Source organism: Vanacampus margaritifer, chromosome 1 (assembly GCF_051991255.1).
Source record: "Vanacampus margaritifer isolate UIUO_Vmar chromosome 1, RoL_Vmar_1.0, whole genome shotgun sequence".
NCBI classification, from domain to species: domain Eukaryota; kingdom Metazoa; phylum Chordata; class Actinopteri; order Syngnathiformes; family Syngnathidae; genus Vanacampus; species Vanacampus margaritifer.
This window is the reverse complement of record NC_135432.1, coordinates 67,199,310-67,222,978: the sequence shown is the minus strand read 5'-3', so window position 1 is coordinate 67,222,978 and position 23,669 is coordinate 67,199,310. Positions and strand designations below refer to the sequence as shown.

Sequence of the window (23,669 nt, the reverse complement as noted above, 5' to 3'; positions counted from 1 at the left end):
TTGTTAAAAAGAAGACAAACAACACATTTAAGCTCTTCTACATGAAGAAATATTCCTTTTTTTGCTTTGTTGCTGCATTCGTGAGTGGAGGACTCCGGTGCCCCCTTGTGGCCGAGGCACTTGCCCGACCACTGTGCGCATTTGACACGATGCTCTTAACTTCCACGAAGGCGCTCGCACACAACAAGGAATCATGTAAATAGAAGAAAGCAACGAGAGCATCTACATTAAAGTTCGTATTTAAAGAGACAAGCTTGCAGGTTGTGTTGCGGACATTTCAGCCTCTTCTATTTTCTTGTCTCTTTGCGTCTTTAGGTCCATTTCTCAGTCTGTCTCCCGACCTCACTTTATCCCGCCATTTCCCTCCCGCCTCTGAACCCGATGTCACTTTCCATCTGCCGCGCTCCGGCGCCTCGCCTCGCTTTCTCACCTGAAAGCGCCAATCGGCATAAATAAGGTTGGCCTGGAAACATCATTTTTGCTCCGTCTTCTGTAGTCATGAGTGGGGAAAAGGTGTCCAGCACAGTTATTGAGGCGGGTCCAATCGAGTCCAATTAACACGGACCAAACAGATGCACACCAAAGATCTCTAGAGTGCCTCGTTGTCAGCCGTCAAGGCATGCATATTGCACAGAGAACAACAGAAATATGCTTTGAAAAATGTCTGACTTAAAAGCGGGTTTGTGAAGGGAGCTTTGGGCTGACCACGTTAGAGCGCCTCGTTGTTGTGGTGTGAAAAATATCTATTTTCAATCCACAGGTACTTTAATGATAATTAGATTCTTAGAAGAAAACGAGGGTCTCATAGAAGAAGACGGGGGTCCAAATGGATGTCGACGCAAGATTACGCACAAGCTCCACTTTCACTTTCAGGATTGTTGTGCGGCCATTGTCGCCCAGCCGAGCGTCCTTAATGAAATCGTCACCTCCGTCCCTGCATATAAGCAAGCGCGCCCCCTCAATTGACGCTCTCCCTCCCCGAAAAAAAGAAAGCCTCCAGAGTGGGCGTGAGGATTAAGACCAAGCCCCCCCAAAGCCTGTGAAGAGTCCATTTCACACATGAGTGTGTGCGCGCCTCCCGCCGCTGCTCACACTCCATCAATGGGCGGCGGGAAAAAAAAACAGGCGGCCTCCGAGTGATCTCGTTAAGCCTCCGCCGTCGCCTCCGCTCGCTCCAGTCGTCGGCCGGCCGGCGTTTGCATGAGAAAACGCGGATTAATCCAAATATTTATCCTCCCTGGGAGACGTCTTTGCATCCCGCCACCAAATGTGCGCATGCGACGCCTGCTTTGCTCTCGAGGTTTATTTGAAAGTGCGTTGGAAAAAACAGCATTATGATCATGTGAGATTAGGTCAGGATGAGTGATAGAAAATTTAAAAAATGGGCACGTCAGGCTAGCTTGGACAACCTGGTCGTTCAATGCTAAAAGTTAGCAAAAAAAAAAAAAATAGAAAATAAAATTGTGGATTAGTAAAACTCAGGGCTGGACTGGCCACCTGGCGTCCAGGGAAGATGCCCGGTGGGCTGACAATTTTCCTCCATTTTACCCGAAGAAACTGGCCCACAATTTAGAGTGACCAGCCCATTCATCCATTTACACTAAATCAAAATGCCGGGCCCAATTATTTGTGCCAGTCCAGCCCTGGTAAAACCTCTCATATTTCACATTTGTTGTTGCATAGTAAATTTATATTAAGTGCATTTCCATTACTGGCCACAAGATGGTGGACCAGTTTGAGATGGTCGATATGGTGTAAATTTGAAAGTATTTTAGCACAGCCTAGTTTTTGTATAAAGCAAAGATTGTATAAATAAATAAATAAATAAATAAAGACCGTAACAAAAAACAAAGTGCTGTAAATGCTATGAAAAATATGGCAAGAAAGATATTTGGACATCACAGATTTTTCTGTGTGGGTGGTGTGGAACAAAACCCCACGATGGAGGGAAGTAAATATGCTAGCATATAATGGGAAACACCACTAGTAAGCCAGGCCAACTAATTGAGCCCAGAGTTCAAATGTGTTATTTTTTGCATAAAAAAAAATCGTTCCCGATAGCTACTGTATGTAAATCATTCAAAATGCACACGGAAACATTTCCCTGCTTGAACTCGACAATGACCCCACCGAATTTTGTCTCCTGGTCTACCTGCAGACAAGCGCAGCTCTCGTGAGATGCTTCTGTTGTCGTCGCCATGGTGACCGCCGCCGATGACGTCACTTTGACAGGTCTGTCGACGCCAGGCGGCGAGCGCTCTCCCTGGGCTGTCAGCTTTCCATTGGCACGTTATTAGTGTCGTCTGAAAAGGCAGACCAAGATAACTTTAATGTCCATGTTCAGATTTGACAACAATTACAAATATTCGCATAAAAAAAAAAAATTCATGTGAAGCGAAATAATCCGTAATACAGATTTTAAAAAATGGCTTGCGTCTCATTTAAACGAAAAAAAAAAACGAAGGTTGATTTGTGGAATTTGCACAGTTTGGTAGTCAACTCAAATTTGACAAACTTGCCTTTAGGAGTCATTCTTCATTTTTTAGGGCACAAGTGAAGCTGAAAAGCTGAAAATTGTTTTGTCTGAATATTGATGACGAGAATGTGAGAATGAGTGTAATTGCCGCCATTATTGCATCGTAACGTGTTTAAACGACGCTACAATTACTATGGCAGCCATTCTGTGTACTTTTCAAACAACATTTTTTTGTGGTCTTAAATTTGTGTGCGGCATTAGCCGTCGGGGTGAGAAGAAAAAAATTGCCGAACAAAGGGGACAATCCGTACTAAAGCCGGAGAGAGAAATAATTGAATTCTTATCTTATTTTGCACGACGGTTGAGTCATTAGACTGGCGGCCTTTGGTTTGTCATTGTTAATTACTTCTCTGGCAGCCGGAGCGCAAGTGAAGGAAGCTTCTTTCATCTGGAGGCTAAGAGAGCGACGCCTTTCGTAATGTCGCTACAACCTCACGCAATTTGTTTTATTCCACTTTTTAATCACCATGTGACTAAATCCATGCAAACACTTTGAATCCGTGTTTTAGGGAAATCGGAACTTCTGATCCCAAACTAATTTTTCCGCCAGATTTCATAAACAGGTTTTTAGTGTAAGTTGAAGTGGGGCCGTTTTAATTGAAAATGCACGGAAACATGTCGTTTCGTTAGTTTTGAGGGGCGCATGCAACGAGAAGTAACTGTTAGCTGAAATGTTTGATTTTGGGAAGTCATCCATTAAATTGTTGTAATTGTGTCTAAGCCTGAAGGAAAAATTCAAACACTTAGTTTTGAGTTAAAACAGTCAATTGTAGCTGGGTGTCCAGTTTTTGTATCGTTTACCTGCTTTCAAGCGCTCCTGTTTGGCAGCCATTTTGTTTCAAGCCTTCCTTTTTGGAACTTAACTTTATTCGCACGTATCCATTGACACAACAAAGACATTAAGTCACTTGATTCTTATTTCTCATTTGAATGAACCAAGGTACCTTATTTATGTTATTAAATAGTTAAACATCTGCTCAAAATATATATATTTTATGTCGTACACCATTTTAGAGTGTTTTATTCGTCTGCCATTTTGTTTCCAAACCTCCGACACACTAAACACACAACTTTATTCGCACGTTTGCATCAACAAAACTCACCCAAGAACACATTGAATTCATGATCTAGTCTTATTTCTTTTGTCCTATTGGATAATCGAGAAAGCATATTATTGTTACAGGCTTAATAGTGTACTTAAAATGTTGTTTGTTGAATAATGTTTACAATTGCATTTATATGTTGATGTATGCAGCAACTGAAAGTGTTATTTCACACTGCATGTAGTGACATCGGCAGCATGAGCAGCACACCCTCTCCAATGTCATCTCATGAGCTAATAATGCACCGCTGCCTTTTTTAATTGCCTCTATTATTAGGGTTTGCCATTTAATTGAGCGAGCAGGACTTGTTCAATAATGAAACGTGTCCGTCTGGAGTTTCGGAATGGAGCTTAATTAGATGAGCGGCACTAATTTGAGGAATCTGTCTGACTTTTCAACAATCTACTTCATAAAGTAGATGGGGGGAAAAAAAAATCTTATTTGTTCTGTTTGAATAGATGAAAAAATATAAATCAAACAATTGTTTTGTGGAAAGAAGAAGAAAAATACAACACAAGTGGTGTCAAGTGAGTCAGAGCTAAAAATAAATAAATAAATAAATAAAATAGAATCAACGAAGAATCCAAGTGACACTTGGAAAAACATCCAACCATACATAAATGCAACCTGACTCAAAATCAGAAGGAAAAAAAAAAAGATGCTGGTATGAGGTGAGGGAAGGCACTAAGGCAGGAACATCAAAATATTAGGAACAGCTCACAGCATGATAAAGTACATGCTGCAGCAATATTTGTATTTTTTTTTTTCAACGCGACGGAAAACAGCAACTGTTGTGTTTCTAGTTTAATCCTTGCATGGGAAAGCAGATGCCGAATGCAACATACAACAAGATCTTCTGAATAACACTTGACATCCAAAATGCAATTGCAAAATACAATTGGGCTCACAAGTACCTCAAAGTTACGAATTTCCAAATTAAAAGCTCGGCCAATTTCCTTTGCTTTTTGTTGCGGGACAAAATTTGAGCTACCAGTACGAGCTAGCTTCAGAAATGAAAAAAAAAAAAAAAAAACGTAGTTTGCAGAAGTAGCAGCAACTTCAGTTTCGTGCCTGAGCTAGCGACATAGCCGTAAAAATGCACCGTAGCGATCCAAGGAGGGGATTCTTGACCGAAACGTTTCAAGTATGAGAAACTAGAAATGAATCAGCTTCAATAAACACAAATAGCGTAACAAACACACTTTTATTGTGGTTTTGCCTTTGGGCTGCTTGTCCCATCGTAATTACGAGGGAGGGCTAGCTGCTAGCTGCTAGCTGCTAGCTGCTAGCCACTCTGAAGCCAGCAGTGATTCCGTAAAAATGTAGCCTAGTAATCCCAAAAGAAGTCAATTCTTCACTTATACGCTTTTTTTCCCTTTCTTTTTTTTTTTTTTAACTTCACTGCTACGCTTTAGCGGTCATCATTTGGGGAAGAAAATGAGTTGACAGCCTCAATAAGCACGAATAGCGTCATTTGATGTAGCGTGACTTTCTGCTTGTCCCAACCTAATTATTTTTTCTTTATTAAAAACATGTACTGTAAGCAAAATAAAGAGGCTTGAGGTTCTTCGTGCTCAGAAACATACATTTTTTTGTTTAGCTACCTGCAACAGGACGATCCAAATAAGCTGGACCACATACTGCTTCACCGAGTTAAAAAAGATGGGCCATTTCCATGACCGGAAACCTACTGTTAGTGTTCAAACTATTTTCTCTGTAAAGGCACGTTTTTTTTTTTTTGTTGTTGGCTCTCCTTCAATGAGGTACCTAATAAAGTGTCCGGCGAGCAGATGTTTTGGAAGGGAGGCAGGAAGTCGCTCAATATCGATAAAAACACAAAGGAGTGAAAGGATACAAAATCAGGGAAAGATAAGAGGTCTTGCTGAAAGAACGAATGAGAGCAAAGCAGAAAGTGGGCGGGATAGCGATGTGGCGGTATGTGTCGGGTGATAGCAGCGTAAATGTTGGTTGTCTTATCTGACAAAAAAAAGAAAAGCTTACAGAGAGGAGCGATGAAGGTCACATCCACTGATGATGTTGTCTTTGGACTTTTATCCTTCAACTAGCTTTAATAAACATTTAGCTTGTTTTTTTGCACGCATGTCCCAAAGCTGCTATTTGGTTAGCAACGAAATGTTTGCACATTCTGTTTGCTAAACAAATCTAATGACGGTGAAATCTTCCTCAAGAGAAATGTGAGAGAGTGTTTCTTTGGTTTTTCAGGCTTGTGGTTTTTGTTTTTGGATGTTTCGAACTAAATAAATATCCTTTTCGGAGCTGGCCACATCACAGAACGCTTTCAGTGTGCTTTGATGTCTCACCAGAAACCTTTTTGGGAAGGAAAAATGAGCTGAAATGGCGCTTTTGAGCCAGTCTGTTGATTTCCCCCACAATTAAGAGAAGCATGTTGCTTTGTTAGCCTCGTCTTATGCTTTACTTTTAGCGTGTGACAAAAACTGTGAACCAGTATTGTATTTGTGTTTCAGTTGTTGGTAACAAGTCTACCTCCTGGTTTATTTTGATTCTGCGGTGGAGGTTTCAGGGATCAGTCTTGAAGTTGAACAAACTAAACAGCTTTCAACCAAACTAACACAACTAAAAATCTAAGTATGGAACATTCAACTTAAAAAAAAAAACAACAACTACAGAACTAATGAAAAACCTAGCAAAAAAGTGTAACTAAAGTATCAATGAATGAAAATAAAAACGAACAAACCTAATTATTAAATTAAAGGATTAAAGGACCTTTTGTCACCGCGTCGTCCGGGCGACAAGAGAAACCTCACCGCGCTTGGCCTACAGGTAAGAAGAAAAGTTGCTTGTTTGTCAGAAACACGACAACTTCCGACACCCGCAGACATAAAATGCGTCTGTAGAGCCGAAAGCCATTTTCTGCCGGCAGCGGCGCACGTTGCGATGGATTGTTTGTGTTCTGCCGAGCGGCGGCGAGCAGGTTTAAAGCAAGCGTCGCCGGTTATTAACGGCCCGCGGCGCTGCGGGACAAATTGTGCTGTTTGTGTCGGGAGAGAACTAAGACGAGTGGACTGTGTAGACAAGACAGATTTAATAAGTGAAGTAGCGTTTGGGGGTGGGGGGGGGGGGGGGGGGTTGAGAAGGAAGGGGGGGGCGACTTCTGTGTGGCAGAGACACACATCATCCCAACTTGTGCCTCAAGTCCAAACAAAGAGTGGCCGGCCGGCTCTGAGGACCGCTCAAGGCCTTTTAAAGCAAGGTAGCGGGCCCCGGGTGCCCGGATTGGTCGGACCGAGACTCGGAGAGAGAGCAGGACTTCTTCACGTCTCGCCAGCGCTGCCCTGTTTTGACAGGAAATTCTCTTTGGGATGGTCTGGGAGGGCTCACACGCCACTGGATGCCCCGACGGGTAGACACACACACAACCAGCAGGACATTTTGCTCCTCAGCCCAAAGCGGCTTTTCGACTCAACTTCACGTCCCCCAAAAAGTAAACAATTCTCAGCTCCTGGACTAACGCCACGCGCGGTGGCGCCCCACAGTGTGGACCACTCAAGGTTCATACCTGAACCAGAGGACATTTTAGAACAACTCATTTATTTTAGAACTTAATTTTCTTTTCTTTTTTCAATTGTCCAGCTCCTCCATCAACGGTACACTTTTTATAAGATATTTTGTTTCTCATGTGTTAACGACAAACAAGCATCAAATGAGTAAAAAAATAAAAATAAATCCTCGACATTCAAATAAAGGTTCTCCATTTTTATTTAATACGAATTTCTTTTTAGCGTGACTAATTACATATAACCGTGTTGCAAATCAATGCTAATGTTTGCTCAGGAATACAATGCTATTGTTAGCTGGTCAAGAAAAAAAACTTATCTATAACATAAATAAAAAAATCTTTCATAATCAATTTTTCTGCTCGTATGAGTAGCAGGGTCGCATTGTGTTGAGTGACACTCCATTACAGCTGAAAACACTGGATTTTTTTAATGATTATTTTTTAACATTCTGAGTACTTAGAGCTAAGCTAATTTACTTAGCAAGTGAAAATGTCCTCCAATTCTGGAATGACCCTGAAAGGTTTCAACACCACCAAATGAGATCGTCATTAGACATGTGAAAGTCTTTCTTCCATCCAGGCGTCTTCAATCAATAATTCTCATTAAAAAAAATAAAATAGAACAAAAGAATCAATACACATTTGTTGTCACCTTTGAGCAAGAAAGCACAAGGAATAAAGCTAGTAAGCTACTTTGTGTTGGCTAATAGCATTTGTGTTTGTATTTTGTTTGATCAACCCTAGAGATCTTACAACCTAAATAACAAAGTAACAAACTAAACACTTGAAATGCTAACTAGCAAAATAACTAGCTAGTTAGAATCCTAAGTAACAAACTATTAACCTTACTCATAAAGTCCTTTAATAATCATCAACGTAACAAACTAAATACCTAACAACAAATCAAACTAACCAGCTAAGTAAAAACCTAATTAACAAGGTAATCAATTTAAAACCTAACAAAGCTAACTGTCTGAAAAACCAACACTGAAAATGATGAGAAAAATGGGAATCAAATCATGTAGACTTCAAAAGGGCAACGTGTAGGAGGCAAAAGGAAGTACTGCTATCCAACCCCACGCGTCATTAGCGGTTAGCGCTCTTGTTTAGCGGAGGTTGTAGCGACCTTGAAGCTCAATGGACTTTCTGTTCTGACATGTGCAGGTAAAGAGGACCTTGCAGGGCTACGGCCCGGAAGACACCGAGATAATGTTTATTCCCACAGAAAAGACATTTTGTTAAAAACAGATTAGGTTGCTACAGGCAGATTGGAAAAGCAACAAAGTCGGACACGTACCGGGGTTACCATGAACAAATGGAATTGAGTATCCGATTTACAGATACGAGCCTTCGTTTGTCCGATTTGTCACTTTGAGATGGCGGCAGTGACTCAACTCACTTCCCAACAAGCAGCGATTTGGTAGATGGAATTAGCTATGTAGCCTCCACTAGCTTATTGCTAACACATAATGGAAAACTCCGTAGGCATGGGCTAATGATTATGGCTGGATTGGAGGGTTGGATGGATGAACAGATGACAAGACAGTCGGACGGGCAGATGGATGGATGAACAGATGACGTGACAGACGGATGACAGTCAGTCGGATGGGCAGAAGGATGGATGGATGTCGTTAGATGACGTGACAGACGGATGGATGTCAACGGAACCTGCAGTGAGGTCACTCTGACACGTCGCTTCACCGGACTTGAGGGACGTCTCATGTTCTCTGCAGCTGTCAGCGATGTCACCCCCCCCCCCCCCCTCCACTCGCAATCTTGTCCAGATATTCACAATTGCTGCCAGATCCCGTTGGTAGCGACTTCATTGGAAGCTGGTCCGCAGCCCAGAGTCATCAGTCAGTGAAACAAAGCCCCCCCCACCCCACCCCACCCCGCCCTCCAACTCCCCAACCCCGCGGGTCTGTCCGGTCCGAGCCTTTCATGGACACATAAAAGACCCTCGGAAGCAAAGTGAGCCTCTGATTGGCTGGGAAAGATAAGGCATCATCAATCAAGCGCGCACAAACAACGTCAGGATGTGAGCGACTTGAGGCGATAGCAACAACGTTCTGTACACGACTCACGCTACACCTGCGCCACTCGTCTTGCGCTAACACTGCCTGTACACCAACACTATACTCACAGTTTCTTTGCACTACAGGTCTTTTCACACTGCACTTAGTTTTCTTGGTGTTGTGGAGCGCGCACATATTTGGAAGTGGTTCATTACGGGGGGGGGGGGGGGGGGATAGCTTGTTGGTTTAGACGATGGCAAGCTAAACGCGACATGGTGTTCCGTCATCAGTCGGCATTTTTAATGTCGTGCTGCGCTCTAGTAAGTGCAGTGCGAAAAGGCCTTTACAATTCATTTGCGACACTCGCACTACACTCACTGTACATTTACACCACACTCAGTTAATTTACACTAGATTCATTGTACACGCTACGCTACATTCACGTACTAGAACACTCACTTGCTGCACTCACACACTGTGCCCAGTGCAGCCTTTTGTCGGCGTCCCGCAGTGCTAATCAACTCAGATGTGAACTCTGCCTCCCCCTGCTGTCCTCTGCACGCTTCCCACCCAAGTCTGTCGTCATGGCAACAGGCAGCGGGCTCGCTGTAGTGAAGATGACAGGGAACAAGCATCAGGATGCTTTTTGGGCCAAAACATCGCAGGCAAGCTCACCTCTTATCAAGCCTTTGATAGTGACGGGCGCTCACCCCACAACATTGTGTGAGTTTGATTTGTGGTCACTCCACAATGTTTTGTTTGTACCTCCGAGATTACAATCGAGTAGAGTCTGACTTGTGGATGCTCCACAACATTGAGTGCGACTCTGATGTTTTTCCGCAATGTTGTACACATCCGATGTGTGGTCTCTTCACAATGTTGTGTCTGTTTATGTTCCAGTTGATGCTGACATAGAAGTTCCGTAATGCGTGCATCCATGTTTATGCTGCAGCATACTTCGGCAAGTGCTTCCACATGTCGTTTGCTTCCGTTTTTATGTTTATGAAGAATTGCGTGTGGGCACTCCAGAATGTTGTGCTTCCCGTGTTTATGTGCCAGGAATCTGATGCATCTCCGCAACATGGTTTTCAACTCCACTTTCATTTGACGTCAATCGTAATCTACCAGTAAAATAGTTAAATATCATTCCAGAAATGCGTGCAGCACCTCCCCCTGTCTACCATCGAGTAAATAAACTCAGTGACTATTTACTCAGTTTGGGGGCGTAGAGGATCTGGAGCCAAGAAGCCCAACGGCCAAGTCCTTAAAGAGCCAGCTTGTGCCAAGCCCATTAATTACCTCTTTTAACACTTGACAAGTCAAGTAAACCTTCCGTGGACTTTTCTGGACTGTCAACTAGCTCAAGCACTTTACATGGAAGCCACGGGACGCTAATCCTGAGCAGCAGCACCCAGAAAACAGCAACCTTTTAGTACTAGTGGCATCACTAGACCCTTTCACAGAGAATTTGGCCACAGCTGGTGCTTCGGAGACAAAACGTGGAGAGCACAAGTTGGGAGTGTCACGTTTTCAACTTACAGACCCTGGAAAGTGAAGTCGGAGAGTGCTTTCTAATGACAGTACATATTTTTGAAGGTCATTATTAAAAATGTGCAAGGACTGAGAAGTATGCACAGGGCTGGACTGGCCATCTGGCATGGAGGGCAGATGCCTGGTGGGCCGGTGCTCTTTGGGGCCGATGTGATGCTATTCAATTATTATTTGCATCCATTTTACCCGCAGAGACCGGCCCACAATTTTGAAGGAGCGGCCCATTCATCCATTTACAATATAACTGAACCAATAATCGTCAGTGGTAGAGCTACGTGGTAGCCAAGGTCGGTCAGGAATTGGGCTGGGCCGGTGAGCCGAAGTCAAAATGCCAGGGCCGATTATTTGTGCCAGTCAAGTCCTGAGTATGGAGTACACATTTGTGAAGATTCAAGAGATGAGAGGACATGAAACAGTTTACTATTTCCCCCCAAAAAATTGCATACACTTTAATGCTAAATACATTTTTGTCCGATTACGCAATTAATGAAAATAATGAATGGATAGTCAACTGAAACATGAATTCTAAAAATGATCGATAGTGGCAGCCCTACTTCCTTTACATCCAAGCTATCCAGCACAATTGCTTACACCCCAAATATGCATCTTCCTTTTAGATTGTTCACTGGCGTAGCCACTTGAGAGCGCCTCATTGTCAACCATGAGTGTGCGCTGGTCACAAAAAGAAAGGCAGGAGGGTGATGAGAGCAGTTTTTTTTTTTTATCTGACTTGACAACCAGCATGTGGACAAGGGCTTTAGAGCGCCTCGTTGTTGTTGCATGGAAAAGTCCTTGCTCATTTATTTCCTCTCACACAGCCACCATGCTGAAAAAAATGTGTCTTGCAGGGCATTTTTTTGCAAGTACCTTTCACACAGCACCCAACGAATCGGACATTATTCGCGTTACAAAGCTAGCAGGCCGGCTTCTTCTTCTTTACTGGATACCCTGCGGCGCTTTGCTGCCTCTCGTGGGCCAGTTTGGGTACTGCGTCACACTTGAGCTTGCGCTACTGTCACCGTGGCAGTGCTGTCAACACACTGCGGTGTTATCTGCTGCTCACTAAAAGCTGCAAACACCACCATTACCGCCCACCATGAATAACCCTCTTCCATGTGTGTGTGTGTGTACGTGTGTGTGAGAGAGAGAGTGTAAGTGTGTATGTAAACACTAAAGTGTTTATCTGGTTGTGTAAACGACGGCGTCCGGAACGCACACAGGTGGATTCAAACATGCCCCTCAAATAGATTTGGGCTAAATGAACTCATTGTATGCCTCCTCAATGTGACCCAGTGTGCCAAGAAACAAACATCAATGCACCTTTTACACATAGACAGACACCTATTGAACCCCCCCCCCCCTCCCATTCCCAACTTGTCCTCCTCAAAAAAAAATATTTCAGTGCATCAATCAAGAATCCTATTGATTTTTACAATGTGGCTCTTTCCATAAGTGGGACATGAAGAGACAAAGGCAAAGTGTCTTTCTTATGCTAGCTGATTGGATCGGCTGCTTTCCACGCGTCCCGTGCACAACGTTTGGCGACCGAGCGGGATGATTTTGCCGGCCAAGCCCCAAATTACGGCATTCAAGTCAGACTGAGCGACTCCTGCTTCTGCAATTACTCTGCGGCCTGGATGCGCCCCGGCCAAAAAAGCAGGAGGCGGATGTAAGGCGGGAACGTCATGAAGACTATAGTGGTGCTAATGTGTCAAACATGGAGGAAGGAGGGGCTTGAATGTTTTAAGAGAGAGTTTCTGCAATGTGCTTGATCCCTTCCGGGTCCTTGTAACGGTTGTGAGGGCAATCGTCAAGTTGTGGGCTCTGGCCAGTGTGGTGCGATGCCACCATCTAGTGGTCGTTGTGCGCCATACAGGCAGACTAGCACCTGCGCTTACAGCAAGAAAGCTGTAGGGGGCAGTGTTGACCCACAAATAAGTTCCACTGACAAATGACAACTAAAACACAGCAAAGGAAAGACTAGACTCTTCTTTCTTTTTCTATTTTTCTAGCTTTTCCATTCTTTAGTCATCAGAAAAACTTTTTTTTTCTTCTTTTTTTTTTCGCTTTTGGAAAACTTCTAACTATAAAATAATTTAAACAATATTAAGAACGGGCTTTTGCAGGCAAAATAATCATTCAAATTCCTAGTTCCTGATTGTAAAAGGCCCACAAGCGGACACCCGATACTGCAAAAGGCTAAAGATAAGCTTAAACAATATTAATGTCCCCCAGAGTGGAAATTCCAATTCAGCTGTTACAGCAGTACACCAAATATTGTTTAAAAATAAACAACACTACAAAACCTTATTCAACTTATTTAAAAGTGTACACTCTAAAAAAATATATATCTCTGAATTTGTGTCAAAAATAGACCGATCCACTACTTCACTCTAAAAACAGTTGGGTCAAAAGACAAGTAATCTAATTATGGATCAAAAATGGTTGGGTCAAATTGATCCAAGTAGAGGATCGGTCAATTTTTGACCCATAGTTGGGTTATTTTTGACCCAACTGTTTTTAGAGTGTTGGGTCAATATGACCCAACTTTTGGAGTTATTTAGCACAAAACAACTGAAAAATGGGTCATTTTTGGTTTTTGGGTTTGTTTGTTTTTTTTACTTAAACTCATTTTTATTTTTCTAAGCTTGTTTGTTGCCTTGGAATGTTTTGTTCACCCAATGTTTTTGTTTTTAACAGTGCACAAAACAACCCAAAAAGAAATTTGGGTCAAATGGAGCCGACACGCTAAAAACAGTTGGGTCAAAAGTAACCCAATTATGGATCAAAAATGGACCGATCCACTTCATGGGTCAAATTGACCCAACTTTCAGGGTTGTTTTATAAAAAAACGACCCAACTTTTTGACCCAAGTCAAGGGTCTGACTAATATTTAGGAGTTATTTTACACTAAAAGACCCATTTCTAGACTCAAGTAGAGGATCGGTCTATTTTTACCCATAGTTGGGTTATTTTTGACCCATTTGTTTTTAGAGTGAAGTAGTGTGTGTGCGTCCCTATTTGAGCGACCTGTTTTTGGAGCATGTGTCGAAAATGCGAGTTTCCTTTTACGAGCTGTGCAGACGCTTTAATGAGCGTTAAAAGAACAAGTTGTACTGCTGGCCCCCCCAGGAGACGTTTAAGGTGTCACCACTCCTCGCGCTCGACAGACAGACAGCAATCCATATCGCAGCATTTCATTTTAATTACAATGCACACAATCCACTGTAGCACTCGTAAGTGAGAGTAATTACCAGCCATTAGGAGAGCCGCCGTGTTCATTCATTATTGAGATAAGTGGGCACGTTATTAAATCCTGTCATACTTGTGGTGCACATCTAAAACATGCAGTTTGTCTTACTCACCTACTAACCATAACCTTACTCATAAATCTACATCTTACTTTTTAATTTCCTTTTTGAAAATTGAAATAAATATACAGTATGGTGCGTGATTAAGAGACTAGTGATTTGTGTCATACATTATGTCATTCAGCATTGATGATTTTTGAAAAGCAATGATTGAGAAATAATGGAAACACAAATAGAAACTAAAAATCATTTCGCGTGGAAACGGCATCACAACAGTTTATGTACACATGGAAATGAAAACCATCAGTTAGTCCATGAGTTGATTTGCACTTTTAAAAGTAGACTTTTTTTTGCTGTTATAGAATAAATTCAAATTCGTTTTAATTAAGTTTTTGAAAGGTTGGCGAGATAGTTTCATCATTTTGTTGTAATTAATAAAAATATATATATTTCATTTATTATGTATTTATTATATTTACATAATTTATCACTTTTATTAAAAACATACATAACTACTGCTAATAATTAGGGAAGGGTGAGTATCATTCCAGGTATCGGTATCAGGCCCATTACTAATTTCAAGATGTCGGTACTGGCGAGTATCAGCTGCCCCCTTGTGGCCGTTTTACAATCAGGAACTACAAATGAGAAGAATACAAAAATGACCATTCATTTCATGCATTTTAAAGGAAAAATGCCATATTTTGATCAATTATCTGTCATTGTTTTTTGGGGGGAACTTTTATGTATCAGTTATACTAGTGGTATTGGTTATTTGGTATCGGTAGTGGTGACTACGCAACAGTTGATTACTCGACTCGTATCGGTCTGAGAAATCAAATCAAACATCCCTACTAAGCATATTTAGCAGTATAGCAATAAAATGGAATGTCATGTAAAATTCATATCCACATTGCACAATATAAACTTTTTCTTTTCTTTCTTTTTTTTTTTACTTTTGACATTAAACAAAACCCCAAACTCTGCATTTTAGGAAGTTATTTTGTTCCTGATGACATGATTGGGGGAAAAAAACAGATGTACTTTATTTATTATGATTTATTGCTTTCAGTTTGTTTTGCCTCAAAGACAACCTTGAGAGTTTCCCTGAGGGAGGTTCCACACGTGTGTCTCGAGCACACCCCTCACATTGTGATTGGCTGAGGAGCTTTTAGCTGTCAGGGCTTGTGTGTTGTGACATCTATTTTGGTCATTATATTTGTTATAATAATTTTATACATTTGCTTGGATGTATTTACGATTTTCCTTCTTAGACAATCATATTGATCAAAAAACGGCATGAATAAAACTTTTTTTTTTTTTTACAATATCGACAAAAATATATAAACTTTTTTTTTTTTCATAATAATGCCAGTCTCAACTTTGTGGAACCAAATTTAAATACAATCATATAAATTCAATACATGATTAAAAAAATGAATAATTTCAGTAGTAGTAGTAGTAGTTTATTTTAAGGCTGACTTTTTTCTTTTGCAATTTTTGCCATTTTCATTATTTTGTGGAAAATAAACATAGAAATCATAGCTTTAAGACATTATTAAAAAATATGTTGGGATCTGATTTAAAAATTTCTCCCTTTTTTATTGGAACAATAGACCCAAGGCATGATTTTTATTTTATTTTTTTAAGTTTAGAAAAAATATATTACGATTTATTTTTGTTTAAACAACAAACCAAACACATTTACGAGTTTGTTTAGTCCAAGTGTGTCTCCAGCCGAGTGAAAGCAAATCTGTCAGTGCGAGGTTCGACTCCAGAAATGATCCCGGTAGACTCTCGCCGTGTCTGTGCCACGCCCCCCTCGCGTCGTGATTGGCTGTCGAGCTTTTTGCCGTCAGGAGCGTCAATACAATTCAAAGAAGTTTTACACGCCGCCTGACACTTGTTGCGAGAACCGAAGAAATAGCGAACGACTTCTTCCGGACCGACTCGGAGGGCTTCCCCGCCGGGAGTGATGATCGACCCCGAGTCCCACCAGCAGAACCACCAGAGCCAGCATCACTCCTCCGCACCCAAAGGCGCCCACGAGGCCGCGGACATGGCCGTGTACTGCGACTCCCTGAGCGGCATGTACCACCACCACCACCGCCACCATCATCATCACCCCCACCAGCAGCAGCAGCAGCAGCCGCCGCTGCCGCCTCAGACACTCCAGCCTCCCGCACACCTCCCCGCCGGCTTCGGCCTGGGCGAGTACGCCTCCCCGCCCAGCCCGTACCTGTGGGGCGTCAACCCGACTCCGGCGGCAGCAGCGGCGGCGGCGGCGGCGCCTTACCTGCACGCCGGCAGCCCCTCCGCCCCCTTCGGCCCGCCCGCGTACGGCTCCCCGCGGCCGTTCCTAGCCGGCGGCTCGTCGGCCTTCGGCGGGCCGGAACTGGGCTGGCTGTCGGTGGCCAGCCAGGAGGAGCTGCTGAAGCTGGTGCGGCCGCCCTACTCGTACTCGGCGCTGATCGCGATGGCCATCCAGAACGCGCACGACAAGAAGCTGACGCTCAGTCAGATCTACGCGTACGTGGCCGACAACTTCCCCTTCTACAAGAAGAGCAAGGCCGGCTGGCAGAATTCTATCCGCCACAACCTGTCGCTCAACGACTGCTTCAAGAAGGTGCCGCGCGACGAGGACGACCCCGGTACGTGAACGCAACACGCACCGTCGCGACACCTGAAGGGCCGCTTCACTGACTGACAAAGAACATCGGAAACTTCTACTTCTCGAACGTCACACCGAATTTATTTTTATTTTTTTAATAACTGTAGTGAGCCAGCGTTCATCGTTCCCAACGCACCCGCGATGAGTGAAAATCCGCGATAAATGCACCTCTCACACATTCACAAGTATTAAAGTGCATTTTACATCAAACAAAATGTTGAACATTCAAAATGAAGGGAGTTTGCTGCCATCTTAGAAAAAATAATACAGTGCGTCACGTTATGTGATAAATTCCACGTTTTAACAATACAAACATTTTAACATGATAAAATTTCACGTTTTAACGTGATAAGGTTTCATGTTTCATTTTTTAACATGATAAATTTCCTATGTAGCCTAATATGTTAACGTGTCGTGTAATTTTACATTATAACATGACAAATTTCCCATTTCAACTCCATTTTTCATGTGATAAATTTCACATTTTAGGGTGATGAATTTCATGTTACGTGATCAATGTCATATTACCGCATCAAAATGTGATACGTTTGGCATTTTATCCCAAATAAATCTAAACATCAAATGAAATGTTCAAGATAAAATGTATCAAAAATCACAAAAGTATTGCTGTCAAACCAGAAAAAAATAAATCAGTATCATGAGTATCACATTATAATGTAGTAAATTTCATGGTTTAACAATCATTTTCACATGAGGTGATAAATTTCATGTTATGGCACGTAAGTTTGACATTAACGTAATAAATTCCACGCAATAACATGGCAAGATTTTCATAATATGATAAAGTTCATGTTACAATGTGATCAATTTCACATTATGTGATAAATTTCACGTTATTAACATAGTAATATTCACATGATGTGATCCAAGTTCGCTTAACAACAAATTTCACGTTATAACGTGATACATTTCACATTATAACGCAGTAAGTTTCACATTATGTGATGAACTTCACATTATAACATGATCCATTTTCACATAAAAATGTGAATTTCACGTGGCAAGGTTCACATTTGAAGGTGATAAGTTTGCCTTCCGCATTGGGCAAAACAAAAAAGCAAAGCAATTCTTTCCGGTTTACGTCACTGGCAGACGCTTTTTGAAAAACTTGGCCTCTTTTTTTTTTTTTTTTGTAAACAGTATTATAGAAGAACAGCAATTTTGGTTTCTAAGTCCTAAAAAAAGACTCCGATCGGGTCCAGTGACCTGAACCAGAGGGAACAACGTTATAGTGGAATATTTATTTTTTTTCTGATATGGCAGCAACACACTTCCACAGAAAATGTCATCCTTTTTATTATAAACAGCGATCCAAGTTCATTGCGTGAGTTACATTCCACAATAAGTGAAACTCAAGATAAGATCAATATAGAGACAAAGCATTTCATAGTTAAAGCCTTAAAATACCCCTCATATTTACATATTGTAAAAACATTTTATTTATTTACATTTACATGTATTTGTTTACATTTGAAGACATAGACAAGCAGTTGAATATAACAATGATTAAACTGCGTTTACATCAAAGGTTGTTGTCATAAATAAGATCTCATGATCCCCAGAGGGCAAATTCAGACCTTACAGCTGCACGCGGCGCATTGATTAAAATACAAGATAAATAAACAGAATGAAAACACATAGTCATCAAATATACTCACACAGTATATACACATTCAAAAAAAAAAGAAAAAAAAAAAAAAAAGAGCAGCACTACACTATGTAACACGTTTTTCTTTAAAATATAAATAATGAGAAAAAAAAGTAGAGGTGTGTCACAGAGCACTTTTCGTAGTTTTACAAGAAACAGGTGGTTTGTAGATGAAATGAAATAAGAAACCAAGAATAAAAATAAAAACTGGACTTTAACACCAAAAAAAGACATTTACTACATCATTGAAAAGCTGTCTTAAATATTTTTAGAAAATCGAATATTATTATACATGCACACACATCTATTAAGATACATTATTTTGAATCGCTCAAGATCGTGTTACGTGACATTCTGAGTGACCGAGTGACATTTACTGTTTCATGAAAAAAGTATGAATACGTCAGCAAAATGCTAAAATTGGACGATCAATTAATTGTCAGTCCCTAGACAGTTGCGGGAAGTATCTTAATGTCATTGCAAAATGGCTGACATTAAAATAGATTCATCCAATGAAATTTAAGACAAATGTGAATTTTCACATCACAGGCAAAGGAAACTATTGGACGCTGGACCCCAACTGCGAGAAAATGTTTGACAACGGAAACTTCCGGCGGAAAAGGAAGCGAAGGTCCGACCCCGCGTCAGCGCCTGGGGCCACCAAGATGGAGGACGGCACGCAGCCCCCCACACCCAAACCCGCCGACAGCCCGCAGCTCCTGGGCCCGCCCTCGCCCTCGCCCTCGGACGTGGACGCCCTGAGCGAGAACCTCAAGACGCCGCCGCCGCCGTCGTCGTGCTTTAGCAACTTTTACAGCAGCATGTCCTCCCTGGGGGGCCCGGCGGCCCACGGGGGGAGACAGGCGGGGCCGCTGGGCCTGCTCAATGAGCTGTCCAGCCGGAACATTAGCGCCCTGCAGGGCCCGTACCACGCCGGGGGCCAGCAGGACTCGGCGGGGTCCGAGCACGGCGGCGAGGGTCTGCACTTCAACCGCGGCGTGTACTACAACGCCTTCGGAGGGGGGCAGGGCGGACAGTTCAACAGCCACTTGTACAACAGCTTCAGCGTCAACAGCCTCATTTACCCCCGAGACGGGTCCGAGCTATAGGGGGACGCCCCCCCCCCCCCACCCCTCAAAATCAGCCCAGGCTACATTTGCCGGACACTTGATTAGGTCCAAGCAAAATGAGAAATTGCTTTTGGTTGCTAAGAGACTGTACGTGTGTCCCTCGTGTGTCTGCGTGCTGGAGCTTTATCGAGTGACGCATCATCAACAAGCACTTATCTCTTTTTGTTAATAAATTACATGAAATACACTCGTTTGTAAATTTAGATGTGTGATTATGGTACATTTTTTGCGCTCATTTAAGCATACTTTGATTCTCTAAAGTGTACAATTCAGTCAGTCTTCTTTTACAAGCTACGAGCTCTGGCCAGATCCATTTTGGAAATGTTGAATTGTAGCTGGAGAAAGTTGAAAGATGTCGAGCTTTGGCTAAACAATGTTTCAATATGTCGAGCTATGGCCAGGTAATAATAATAATAATGCATGGGATTTACATTGCGCTTTTCTCGACACTCAAAGACGCTTTACAATGGAATGGATACATTATTCATGCAGTCACACATCTGGGACAGGCTGACGGAAGCGTGGCTGCCAGTGTGCGCCCACGGCCCCGCCGACCACCAGCAAACATTCGCACCTTCCATACACCAGCACTGGAGGCAATACGTCCGACGTGCCTTGCCCAAGGACCACAACCACACATGACTCAGGGAGAGCGGGGATCGAACCGCCGACCTTCTGGTTACTGAACGACCGTCTGTACACCCTGAGCCGCGGCCGCCACAAAGTTCGGATATTCAAGCTTTCTGGATAAAAGAGCTTTGGCTAAATATAGTTCCGATATGTTGAACTTTGGCTAGATAAACTTTGGATATGATCAATTGAAGCTTGCTAAAGTTGTGAGATGTTGAATTTTGGCTAGATAAAGTTTCAATATGTTGAACTTCGGCTAGATCAAATTCGGATACGTCGCGCTTTGGCCAAATACAGTTTGGATATGTCAAGTTTTAGCGAGCTTAAGTTCATAGATGTTGAATTTTGGCTAGTAAAGTTGGAAGGTGTCCATCTATGGCGAAACAAAGTTTTGTCATGTTGAGCTTTGACTAGATAAAATTTTGACCAGTTAAGTTTTGACTGGATAAAGATTTTAAGCTTGGGCTAAATATAGTTAAAATATGTTGAACTTTGGCAAGATAAAGTTAGATAAAGTTAAAAGATGTCGTCGAGCTTTGGCTAGATAAAGTTTTGGTATGTTGAACTTTGGCTAGCTCAAATTTAGATATGTCGAACTTTTGCTAGTTGGATACAACACGTTTTAGCAAGCTAAAGTTCGGATATGTTGAGTTTTGGTAAGCTAAATTTAAGATATCGTGACCTTTGGCTCAATACATTCTAAATAATGTCAAGCTCTGGCTAGATAAAGATCACATGTCGAGCGTTAGCTGTGTAAAGCTCAGACATGTCGAGATCAAGTTGGGCTATGTTAAGCTTTGGCCAGAATTAAATGTGTCATGTCAAGGTTTGGCGGGATAAAAAGTAGATATGTCGAAATTTGGCTCAAAAAAAGTATCCGTCAAACTTGTGACAAACCACATGCAGTCGTACCTCAAAAGAAAGGCCGCGATGAGTGCTTTTGCAATGTTTAATTCCGTTAACAATATTCCCTCGAGTGAAGACGCGATGACCAAAAAAACTTCAAACGCCGCAGCTTTTTCAACTTGCAAATCAGCAGTAACCCCATGGGGCATTTTTTTTTTTTTTTTTTTTTTGCTCTGTGGCGGCCAAACGTGTTCGAACCTGCCCAAGTTGCCGTTTATTTTTTTTGGGAACGGGGAGCATGGTTGGGTGGGGTGGGGGGGGGGGGGATTTGCCGCCTCACGTTACCTCACAGAGACAAGACGTCTCCTCTCAGCTTCGCATGCAGTAAACATCACTTGTGCTTTTTTTTCTCTCTCTTTCTTTCTTTCTTTTGATGGCAACTTTATGACTGAAACAGCAGCACTACGCCTCATACAAACAAACAAAAATATCTATTTTTTGTAAATTATAGTCTGGAAATATTTATGCTATTTATGCAGACAGGCGTTGTTGTTGTTTTTCTACTCTAGCATTGTAACAGCAAATGTGTACACGACGTCCTGGCTTATATGAATATTATTTCTATATATGTATCAATCACTGACTGCTCTACGGTATTTTTTCTCAGGATTCAATGAGACAATCCTTCCAAGTTTTCTATTGTTGCCTTTTTCAGTCTGTACACGCACACACGGGCAGTTCTAACTGTGATTATTATAAATAAATGTCCTGTTGTCATAACATGCACTTTATAGTCATATTTCATGATTTTCATATGCCGTTGCTCCTCTGTCTGCAATTTCATTTGCTTACTGTTTGTGTTGTTCACAATGATCAGAGTGTTTTTTTTTTTTTTTTAACAGCTCATTTCGCTGCAGGAAATTGATATTAAAATGCATCAATGAATGAATGATGATACTAAGGTCAACAACGGTAAAAAACTAGAATGGAAAAACATTTTATAACTGTAGAAGTACTAAAACAAGAATTGTTAAATCTTTGGAAAAAAACATTTTATAAAAAAAGTTTAAAAAAAAAACGTTTACTTAGAAGTGAATATTTGCAGCATAAATCAATCCTATGAAAGTTTATCGGGCTTGTTAACATATTACAAACGAAAAATACAATAAAACACAAAAAAATATTTCTTTAAAGGTTCAAATCATTTGTACTCAGTTGTTGAAATAGTTACTAAATTAAAGTTAGATTAAAATGTATTTATTCGACAGAAAAGCCACGTGACACTTTATAGGCCTCAGAGTAGATTATATAGCCAATAAAATATAGTAAATTAAAACATTTTTATATCTGAATTAAATTGGAGGTGAATATGTGCAGTCAAATTACAGTTAGCTTTGAAAGTGTTGCTGACATTCAACCGTAAAACAGAACAGAACCGAACTAGTAAGTATAATTATTTCTGAGTCATTGGCCAAATATTTGTGGTTATGTTGCATTAAATTAAATCTAATCATGAGTCAGCGCTAGGAATCCAATGTTTAAATATCATTGAGCAGGTATCGTGCAGTGATTCATTTAAGACAAGTTTATTTTTATTTTTTTTTTTACAAATAAAAACAATTGTTATAAGATTCATTGTTCTTTTAAAGATCAGATGACGTGTGTGCGTTTTTATGAACAACATAACAAAATGGAGGCCGCTTCCGGCATAGTCGCGAGCAAAAGTTTGGCGCCGATCCAACGAGTTTGTCGCACGTCTTGATGGACAACGACGGGAAACAAAGGCGCTTTTGTCTTTTGTCCCGGCTCCTTCATGCCCGTCCAGCCGTCAATTAGGGCCTTGGCTTCTCTGATGTTGCTAGCGTTTGATGGTTAGCGTTAGCCGACACGGATACGCCGATACGTACAATCCGCACGCTACCAGCTGCGCCTGCCCCGGGACGGGATTAAGAGCGCTTAAAAAAAAAAAAAAGATCAACGTGTTGATGTTAGCAGACGGCGCTTCATCCAGCCTTATGTAAACATCAGCGGTTACCTCCGCCAAGCACAAAAGCATTTGCCTAATGGCAGAATCGCCTACAGTATGTCACTTTTAACGTATTTGCTGGAAAGTTATTATTTCTTGCTTTAGTTTTCTTTCAAATGACTTTCATATACAGTTTTTTTTTTTTTTTTCAGTTCAAATATTCACTCAAGTACTCACCGATACCGGATATGACAAACGGGAACGAGGGTGGAAAGCTGTCTCCAAGTGCCGACTCCACAGCAGCCAACTTTGCATCATCTTTCTGCTCAAAAGTACAAAACAAAATGTCAGGAAAAGCCCACTAAAACATTTGAAATTGGTCAGGGGGTTAATAGAGGACACTTAAATGGTGGTAGATGTGTACGGACTCCCATTTAGTGTGAGTTTGAATGCGATTGGTTGATTCTCAACACAGCCACATCTCAGTTTTAAGCGCGTGTGTGCAAACACATTGTTTCAGTTATTTTGACTTTTGAAAATTCAATTGAGTGGTAAAATACTGGTGGAATATGTTTTGAAATCATTTATCTCATTTTTTCTCATGTCACAAACATCTGGCATTTCACCAGGGGTGTGTAGACTTTTTATAAAGTGACCTGTTGACAAATTTTCATGATTAAATCGGTTTAATCATGAAATCCTA

At 41.6% G+C, this 23,669-nt stretch overlaps 2 protein-coding genes across 4 annotated transcripts in view; one reads left to right on the top strand and one right to left on the bottom strand.

Annotated features, from left to right (window-relative positions):
- The window catches only part of fgfr3 (fibroblast growth factor receptor 3), a 115,536-nt gene that overhangs the window by 89,542 nt on the left and 2,325 nt on the right, over positions 1–23,669 (bottom strand). For all 3 annotated transcript variants that reach the window (XM_077563809.1, XM_077563819.1, XM_077563800.1), the window contains 2 exons: positions 23,204–23,288; positions 2,153–2,303 (listed from right to left, as the gene is read on the bottom strand). The gene's annotated coding sequence lies outside the window, so the exon portion shown is untranslated. The remainder of the gene's footprint in view (positions 1–2,152; positions 2,304–23,203; positions 23,289–23,669) is intronic.
- Positions 15,980–21,291, top strand: foxi2 (forkhead box I2). Its single transcript, XM_077563832.1, has 2 exons — positions 15,980–16,705; positions 18,944–21,291. The coding sequence occupies exons 1-2, from the start codon at positions 16,030–16,032 to the stop codon at positions 19,501–19,503; spliced, it is 1,236 nt and encodes a 411-aa protein (XP_077419958.1). The 5' UTR covers positions 15,980–16,029; the 3' UTR covers positions 19,504–21,291.

What these genes read in the sequence shown, in the direction of transcription:
- foxi2 (XM_077563832.1), top strand. Translation starts at nt 16,030, where the DNA reads ATGATCGACCCCGAGTCCCACCAGCAGAACCACCAGAGCCAGCATCAC. An exon ending in GCGCGACGAGGACGACCCCG is followed by an intron (nt 16,706 to 18,943) that starts GTACGTGAACGC and finishes TTCACATCACAG; the next exon opens with GCAAAGGAAACTATTGGACG.